Below are 9,954 nucleotides of genomic sequence, written 5' to 3'. Positions count from 1 at the left end.
ACCCATCTGTTCCTGGGCTTTTTTTGGTTGGAAGACTATTGATGACTGCTTCTATTTCTTTAGGAGAAATGGGACTCTTTGGATCGTTAATCTGATCCTGATTTAACTTTGGTACCTGGAATATATCTAGGAAGTTGTCCATTTCATCCAGGTTTTCCAGTTTTGGTGAGGATAGCCTTTTGTAGTAGGATCTGATGATGTTTTGGATTTCCTCAGGTTCTGTTGTTATGTCTCCTTTTTCATTACTGATTTTGTTAATTAGGATACTGTCCCTGTGCCCTCTAGTTAGTCTGGCTAACGGTTTATCTATCTTGTTGATTTTCTCAAAGAACCAGCTCCTGGTTTGTTTGATTCTTTAAATAGTTCTTTTTGTTTCCACTTGGTTGATTTCAGCCCTGAGTTTGATTATTTCCTGCCATCTACTCCTCTTGGGTGAATTTGCTTCCTTTAGTTCTAGAGCTTCTAGGTGTGCTGTCACGCTGCTAGTGAGTGTATGCTCTCTCTAGTTTATTTTTGGAGGCACTCAGGGTATGAGTTTTCCTCTTAGAACTGACTTCATTGTGTCCCATAAGTTTGGGTATGTTGTGGCTTCATTTTCATTCAACTCTTAAAAAGTCTTTAATTTCTTTCTTTATTTCATCCTTGACCAAGGAATCATTGAGGAGAGTGTTGTTCAGTTTTCACATGAATGTTGGCTTTCTATTATTTGTGTTGTTATTGAAGATCAGCCTTAGTCCATGGTGATCAGATAGAATGCATGTGATAATTTCAATATTTTTGCATCTGTGGAGGCCTGTTTTCTGACCAATTATATGGTCAATTTTGGAGGAGGTACAATGTGGCACTGAGTAGAAGGTATATCCTTTTGTTTTAGGATCAAATGTTCTGTAGATATCAATTAAACCTATTTGTTTCATAACTTAGGTTAGTGTCCATGTGTCTCAGCTTAGTTTCTGTTTCCAGGATCTGTCCATTGATGAGAGTGGGGTGTTGAAGTCTCCCACTATTACAGTGTGAGGTGCAATGTGTGCTTTGAGCTTTACTAAAGTGACTTTAATGAATGTGGCTGCCCTTGCATTTGGAGCATAGATATTCAGAATTGAGAGTTCATCTTGGTAGATTTTACCTTTGATGTGTATGAAGTGCCCCTCCTTGTCTTTTTTGATAACTTTGGGTTGAAGTCAATTTTATTCCATATTAGAATGGCTACTCCAGCTTGTTTCTTCAGACCATTTGCTTAGAAAATTGTTTTCCAGCCTTTCACTCTGAGGTAGTGTCTGTCCTTTTCCCTGAGGTGGGTTTCCTGTAAGCAACAAAATGTTGAGTCCTGTTAGTGTAGCCAGTCCATTAGTCTATGTCTTTTTATTGGAGAATTGAGTCCATTGATGTTAAGAGAAATTAAAGAAAAGTTATTATTGCTTCCTATTATTTTTGTTGTTAAAGTTGGGATTCTGGTCTTGCGGCTGTCTTCTTTTAGGTTTTTTGAAGGATTACTTTCTTGCTTTTTCTAGGGTGTAGTTTCCATCCTTGTGTTGGTGTTTTCCCTTTATTATCCTTTGAAGGGCTGGATTCATGGAAAGATATTGTGTGAATTTGGTTTTGTCATGGAATACTTTGGTTTCTCCATCTATGGTAATTGAGAGTTTTGTAGGGCATAGTAACCTGGGCTGGCATTTGTGTTCTCTTAGTGTCTGTATAACATCTGTCCAGAATCTTCTGGCTTTCATAGTCTTTGGTGAGAATTCTGGAGTAATTCTAATAGGCCTGCCTTAATATGTTACTTGACCTTTTTCCCTTACTGCTTGTAATATTCTGTATTTAGTGCATTTGTTGTTCTGATTATTATGTGTNGGGAGGAATTTCTTTTCTGGTCCAGTCTATTTGAAGTTCTGTAGGCTTCTTGTATGTTTATGGGCATCTCTTTTTAGGTTGGGGAAGTTTTCTTCTATAATTTTGTTAAAGATATTTGCTGGCCCTTTAAGTTGAAAATCTTCATTCTCATCTCCTCCTATTTTCTGTAGGTTTGGTCTTCTCATTGTGTCCTGGATTTCTTGGATATTTTGAGTTAGGATCTTTTTGCATTTTGCATTTTTCTTGATTGTTGTGCCGATGTTCTCTATGGAATCTTCTGCACCTGAGATTCTCTCTTCCATCTCTTGCATTCTGTTGCTGATGCAACAATGGTTTCAGATTTCTTTCCTAGCGCTCCTATCTCCAATTTTGTCTCACTTTGGGTTTTTTTTTTTTTATTGTTTCTACTTCCCTTTTTAGGTCTTGGATGGTTTTGTTCAATTCCATCGTCTGTTTGGTTGTGTTTTCCTGTAATTCTTTAAGGGCTTTTTGTGTTTCTTCTACCTGTTTAGCAGTGTTTGCCTGTAGTTCTTTAAGGGCTTCTATCTGTCTAGTAGTGTTCTACTGTAATTCCTTGAGGGATTTTTTGCTTCCACTTTAAGGGTTTCTATTTGTTTACCAGTGTTCTCCTGTATTTCTTTAAGTGAGTTATTAATGTCCTTCTTAAAATCTTCTACCACCATCATGAGATATTGTGAGGAGCGGGTGTGGCAGCAGTCCCAAGGACTGCAGCCAAGTCTTATGACTTGCACCTGACTTCCTCATACACCTGAAAATAAGCTGCGTCCATCGTGAGAACTTCGCAGGTGCACCATGATGCAAGATCGGACCATATGACGAGTGATGATTCTGGCCAATGGACTGCTGTTACATGGACTGGGCTGATGTGGTGTGGCTGAGGGGTTATATAAGGGATTGCGATTGGGCAAGAAGGAGAGAGATTTTTTTCCTGCATGTATGTTGAAAGGTTCCTGAATAAATTGCTTTGAGAAGAATGCTGTGTAGTCACTCTTTTCTGCTGGTTGGAGACAGAAGCGACAAATGGTGGTCCATACAGGCACATTCCGAACTCATCACAGTCAGGGGCAGCTAGCTGGTAAGTACCCAGGGAAGTGGGACAAGTTAAGTTCTCCAATTGAGATGATAAGGTTCTCGGTTTTGGGACAAGTTGCACCAAGCACCATGGGGAATTCAACCTCAGGTCAAACAGTGTGCCAAGCCCTTAAGGACTTGCTGAAAGTGAAAGGAATCGGGCTGAAAAAGGAGACCCTGGAGAACTCTTTAAAAGCAGTGGATCAGGTCACTCCTTGGTTCCCTGTATCAGGACATCTTACAGGGCCCAGTTGGGAGAAGTTAGGGAAGGACTTGAAGTTTGCAGAAGAACAGCGAGTTCTCGCTAAAGGGGTGCTGCCAGTGTGGAAGCTAGTACAGAATTGTATTGAGGATAAGGGAAGATGTGGAGCGGAACTCAAAAAGGGCAATGAGGCACTAAATCAGGTGAGAGAGGAACGATCCCAAAGGCAGAGGCAGAAGGAAGTTCCAGTGATGGGGATATGTCTGAGGACAGTCTAGAGAAAGTGAAAATGAAAGTAGAACCTTCGGGGCCAGGGCCACCTTGGCCACCTCTGTATGCCCCTGATGGAGCATTGGGTCATAGTCTGCATCCAGAAACCTGGAGGGAACTGTGAGCCCAGTGCTTTCCTGTATTTCAGGATGCACAAGGAGGTCATTATCACGAGCCACTTGATTGGAAGATTGTTCAAAGATTAGTGGAAGGGGTTCGTACTTACGGTGTCAGTGCTGCTTTTGTAAGAGTCCAATTAGAGAACCTGCACAGCTACTGCATGCCTCCAAGCGATTGTCTCCAGGCTAGACTGGAAGGCATTTTTCATTGAGTTTGCTGCCGAGCAAGCAGCGATCAATGCTGGCAATGGCCAGCCAGCCTGGGATCAAGACATGCTGCTGGGACAAGGGAAATTTGTAGCAGCTCAAACTAATTATCCCATCCAAGTGTATGAGCAAATTAATAACATAGGGACTAAAGCCTGGGCATCTCTTCCGAATAGAGGAGAGGTGAGTGGGAACCTGACCAAGATTGTTCAGGGGCCCACAGAGCCCTTTGCTGACTTTGTGGCTCGTCTTGTAGAGGCAGGAGGCTGTGTTTTTGGAGACCCTGATGCTGCCATGCCTCTACTGAAGCAGCTGATTTTTGAACAGTGCACCAAAGAATGCAGGTGAGCAATTAATCCATATAAGCATAAAGGATTAGTGGTCTGGATGAAAATATGCAGAGAAATAGGAGGACCTCTTTCTAATTCTGGTCTGGCTGCCGCTGTCATTCAGATGTCACAAGGAAAAGGCAGCCAGCAGAATAATAAGTCTTTTAAATGTGGACAGCCAGGCCACATGAAACATCAATGCCCACAATTGAGTGGTGCCAGAAACCAGTAACCAAAAGTGCCCGGGTTATGTCTTAGATGCAAAAAGAGAAATCATTGAGTCAGTGAGTGTAGGTCAGTCAAAGATATTCATGGACAGCCTCTTGCTCCTGGATATGGTGGTGCCCGGCCAAAAAAACTTGAAAGGGGGTCCCAGACCCCAGGGCCCTCAAATATATGGGGCAGTAGCTGAGGGATGGCCCAGTTTGAGGCCACCGGTGCAATGGAGTCACCCCAGAGAGCAACAACAGGGAGTGCAGGGCTCGACCTCTGTTCCACCACCCGACTCATATTAACACCCCGCACAGGAGTCCAGATGGTGGACACAGACTTTAAAGGCCCACTGCCAGCTGATATGGTGGGACTGATTTGGGGAAGGTGCTCTGTTACCATGCAAGGATTAATAGTTCATCCAGGAGTAATTGATTCAGATTTTACAGGAAAGGTTAAGATTATGGTATCTTCCCCTAGAGGCATCGTTGCCATTTCCCCTGGTGATAGAATAGCTCAATTGCTCCTTTTGCCCAGCTGTCACTCTCAATTTCCAGCCAAAGATTCAGAATGGGGAGACAAAGAATTTGGCTCTACTGGGACCTCCAATATATTTTGCTCTCTAAATCTTGATACCTGACCCCTATTGAAGCTCAGGATTGAAGGAAAAGCTATATCTGTTTTTCTAGATACTGCTGCTGATCATAGTATCATCAGTACCAGAGACTGGCCCTCTGGTTGGCCTAAGCAATAGTCAGAACAAACTCTGAGAGGACTCGGGTACGCTCAGATGCCCAAAATGAGTTCCCACTTCCTATATTGGAAGGATGAGGAAGGACATTCTGGACAGTTTCAGCCATATGTGTTGGCTGTTCCGGTCTCTCTGTGGGGCTGTGATATGATGACTCAGATGGGCTTTGTTCTGACTAATAAAGGAGGTTATGACAGCAAGGCCTGTGACGTGATGCTGGACATGTGATATATTCCCGGAAAAGGGTTAGGGAAATTTCTGCAAGGTAGAACCTCTTCAGTGCTGGTTCACAATAAGAGTGATCAGGCCAGACTGGGTTTTTCCTAGGGGCCACTGAGGGAGCATTACCTATTACATGGAAGACTGAGGATCCAGTATGGGTTCCTCAGTGGCCACTCCCCTCAGAAAAATTAAAAGCTGTGAAAGAGCTGGTACAAGAACAACTGGAGTTGGGACATATTCGGCCCTCTATCTCCCTGGAATACTCCAATATTTGTTATAAAGAAAAAATCAGGAAAATGGAGACTTTTGCATGATTTGAGAGAAATAAATAAGCAAATGATCTTGATGGGGCCAGTACAGAGGGGGCTGCCATTGCCTTCGGCCTTGCCCCGAAATTGGCCCGTTATAGTTTTGGATATTAAAGATTGTTTTTTTCTCTATCCCGTTGCATCCAAATGATATGGTAAGATTTGCCTTTACTGTCCCCTCCCAAAATCATGCTGAACCTGATAAAAGGTTTGAGTGGACAGTTCTACCACAAGGGATGGTGAACAGTCCCACTATGTGTCAACTCTATGTTGATGCAGCTCTGAAAGGAGTTCGGGAGCAATTTCCAATGTGAAGTGTTATCACTATATGGATGATATACTTCTTGCCGCTCCCAGGGATGCCTTGCTTGATGAAGCTTATAGCTTTGTGGTAACCCAGTTGAAGGAATAGAATTTAGTAGTGGCCCCAGAGAAGGTGCAAAAGGATGTTGTAGTGAATTATTAGGAACAAAAATTACGGCAAAATATGTGTCCCCTCAAAAGATTCAGTTACGCACAGATGGATTATGCACCCTGGATGATTTTCAAAAGTTATTGGGAGATATTCAATGGGTCCGACCCTATCTCTCTTTGACCAATAAACAATTACAGCCATTATATGATATCTTACCAGGCAATACAGATTTAAATTCTCCCAGATATCTTACTGATGATGCTAGGAAGGCTTTGTTGTTAGTAAAACAGCGTATTCAGAGTGCTGCCTTAAAACGCCGAGATGAGTCCAAACAGTTTATCTTGTGTGTACTGCAAACAGAGTCGCAACCCACTGGGGTTTTATGGCAGGGAGCTCCCCTGTTATGGATACACCCAAAAATCTCCCCAGCCAAGACACTTGTTTATTATCCTGCCTCAGTAGCTCAGTTGGCTCTGATTGGTATACAGCAAAGCATGCAGTTTTTTGGAGTTGTACCTGAAAGTCTAATAGTACCATATAATGCTAAGCAAATTGAAGTGGTAAGCCACGGAGGATAATTGTGCTATTTTGAGGTGTAGTTTTCAAGGCCTTATAGATAATCATTACCCCAAGGATACAATATTACAGTTGGTTAAAGTACACCCAGTAATCTTTCCTTGTATTACTGCTAGAGATCCATTGCCAGATGCTCCTCTTGTTTTTACAGATGGTTCGAAAACAGGACAAGGAGCCTATTTAATAACAGGATCATCCCCAGTTACCATTCAGTTTCCCCATGCATCTCCACAAGTCATTGAATTGCAGATTGTGATTGAAGTATTTGAATTAATTCCAGGTCCCTTTAATTTGATTTCTGATAGTCAGTATGTTGTAAATATGCTGCAGTGTTTGGAGATAGTAGGCAAAATAAACTTGAGATCTACCATTGGAGAATTAGTTATTAAGTTGCAAAGAATTATTTTGAATCGGCATTCACCCTTTTTTATTCAACATATTCGTCCTCATACTGGATTGCCAGGACCCCTTGCAGAAGGGAATGATATAGTTAATAAAGCTTCCAGAAAATGCATAGCCTTTTTAATGGCCTCATCTATTGATTTGGCACATGATTTTCATGCACAATTTCATGTTAATTCAAAGACTTTGTCATCACGACTTAAAATTTCTCGAGCAGAGGCGAGAGAGATCATGAAGGTGTGCAAAACCTGTGCCCCTTTATTGCCTCTAGTCAGTGTGGGGGTTAACCCCCGGGGATTGCACCCCCTACATTTGTGGCAAATGGATATTACCCATTTTCTTGAATTTGGAAAGTTAAAATATATTCATGTTTCCATAGATACAGCCTCTGGCATTATTTTTGCCTCCTTACAGACAGGCGAGAAGGCATGCCAGGTCATTGCACATTGTTTTGAGGCTTGGGGTGACTGGGGACAGCCCAAAGAGCTAAAGACTGATAATGAACCAGCCTATACTTCAGCCTCTTTTGTTTTCTTTTGCAAGATGATGGGTGTCCGTCTGGTGCATGGGTTGCCATACAACCCTCAGGGCCAAGGCATTATTGAACAAGCCCATCGTACTTTAAAAGAATGTTTAATTAAACAAAAAGGGGGAATTTCCCCTGCTGGGTCCACACCAAGAGAGAGATTAGCCATTGCCTTATTTACTTTGAATTTTTTGAATGAAGATAAACATAGGCATGTTGCAGCTGAGTGACACATTAATCCTGATATTTCTCCAAAAGGCATGGTCATGTGGAAGGATGTCTTAACTGGTTGGTTGGAGGGCCTGTTTGAGTGTTTCCCAGGATCACCGACAACCGCTCTGGGTCCCAGAACAGCTGACCAGAGCAATTCGAAACAAGCAGAACGATGAGGACGTGGATATTCCTGTGGCTGGGAATGCTCTCGCTAGTGAGAACTAAAGAGATAAGTTGGGAAAATATGCCTGTGTTACTGAAACCCATGCCATTGACGCATTCGGCGCAATTGTTTCCTCAATTCTTTCCATTTAATGCTTCACTACAATTGCCTGTTTTACCATGGGATGGAGAGATAGCTCCAGTGCAGGAATCTATGCAGCTTTAGCTAAAGGGATGGTTGTGTTTTCAGATGATTCAAAATATTTCACAGATGAGTGATTGTGTTCAGCTGTATAATCAGACCGCAACATGGTTTGATATGCCAGTTAAAGCTACTAAAGTTAATGCTACCTGGATTCAAGGGGTGTAGCCTGCCAGTATATCCAAGGGCAATAGCCCTATACCCTCCCAACCTAGATGGGCCCCCTTTTGTAGGGGTGTTCGTGATTTTCTTCCACCTTGGACCAGGTGTCAATCTAGAAAAGTAGCTTGGGCAGTGAAGAATTATTTTTCCTTTTCCCCTTATATAGGTACAGTCCACAATAGTTCCTTTTCAGGGTATAATTGGACATATCAAAATCCAGCTCAAGTAAGAGCTAGTAATCCTTTTAATGTATGGTTGTTATGTGGGGTGAATGGTTGCACTGATCTTTCCCCCTTAAGCATGGTGGTGGGAGGAATCTGGGGCAATGCAAGTTTTTATTGGAATGGTTCTAGTGTGTTTGAGTCTTCTGTATTTCAATTTGCTGGAGGGAGGAATGTTTCTTTTCAGGCTATGCCTGTTTGTATGTGGCCTCCTTTTGTGTTTATTGTTTATAATGGTAGTTATGAGGATAGTATAATTAATTGTAGTAGTAATAATTGCTTTTATAGTATGTGCTGGAATGCATCTTTGCATCATTTAGCTGTTGTTACTAGGATGCCTCATTTTGTACCCTGGCCTGTTCAGGCTCCTTCTGCTATGACTTTGTTCATACCTAAAAGGGATTTTGTCATTACTGAGGCCATTGTCACTGCTATAGCAGTTCCTGCCACCACAGCCATGGCTGCAGCCATATCCCTTATTGAGACAGTCCATTGTCCATATTAATTCCACTCGTGTCGCCATGTCCATGGCTGAAGGATTGGCCAGCTGGATCGCCACAGCAGTCTCTCACCTGAAAGAGTGGGCTGGCATTGGTGGACTTGCTATGTGCCCAATTCTCATCCGCGTCCTGGCCTTCCGGTGCATCTGCCATATGCAGAGTCATCAGCGCAGAGCCTAAGCCTTGATGATACAAGCTTTTGCGACAGTGGAAACAGGATAATCTCCTCAAGTGTGGCTTGGCATGCTAGATAAGTAGTCTATGACTACTAAGACTATGATCCCTTCCTAAGACAGGGATCAAACCAACGCTGTTTGTCTCCCGATGACGGGTAAGGGGCATTGCCACAGGGGGCAACTTAAGACAGGCATCATCTCTGCCAATAAGTAAAGAAGGGGGAGATGTGAGGAGCTGGTGTGGCAGCAGTCCCAAGATGGTGCCTGGGACTGCAGCCAAGTCTTATGACTTGCACTTGACTTCCTCATACACCTGAAAATAAGCTGCATCCATTGTGAGAACTTCGCAGGTGCACCATGATGCAAGATCAGACCATACGAAGAGTGATGATTCTGGCCAATGGACTGCTGTTACATCGACTGGGCTGATGGGGCGTGGTTGAAGGATTATATAAGAGATTGCGATTGGAGGAGGAGAAGGAGAGAGATTTTTTTCCTGCATGCATGTTGAAAGGTTCCTGAATAAACTGCTTTGAGAAGAACACTGTGTCATCACTATTTTCTGCTGGTCAGAGACAGAAGCGACAAGATATGATTTTAAATCCGTGTCTTGCTTTTCGGGTGTGTTGGGGTATCCAGGACTCATTGTGGTGGGCGTACCGGGTTGTGATGATGCCCAGTGTTCTTGGTTTCTGTTAGTAAGATTCTTAAGTTTGCCTTTTGCCATCTGGAAATCTCTGGTGTTAGCGTTTAAGCTGTCTCTGGTTGGAGTTGATCCTCCTGTGATTCTGTTAGCCTCTGTCAGCACTCCGGGGAGTCCAACTCTCACCTGAGTTTC

General features: G+C 42.9%; 1 protein-coding gene across 1 annotated transcript; it reads left to right on the top strand.

The window, feature by feature from the left end:
* The first annotated feature begins 4,512 nt into the window (after positions 1 to 4,512).
* Positions 4,513 to 4,920, top strand: LOC110296458 (deoxyuridine 5'-triphosphate nucleotidohydrolase-like). Its single transcript, XM_021165156.1, has one exon. The coding sequence runs from the start codon at positions 4,513 to 4,515 to the stop codon at positions 4,918 to 4,920; it is 408 nt and encodes a 135-aa protein (XP_021020815.1).
* Positions 4,921 to 9,954: the final 5,034 nt, after the last annotated feature.

The sequence above is a fragment of the Mus caroli genome, chromosome 6 (assembly GCF_900094665.2).
Source record: "Mus caroli chromosome 6, CAROLI_EIJ_v1.1, whole genome shotgun sequence".
In the NCBI taxonomy this organism is placed as follows: domain Eukaryota; kingdom Metazoa; phylum Chordata; class Mammalia; order Rodentia; family Muridae; genus Mus; species Mus caroli.
This window is presented reverse-complemented; position numbering and strand designations above follow the sequence as displayed.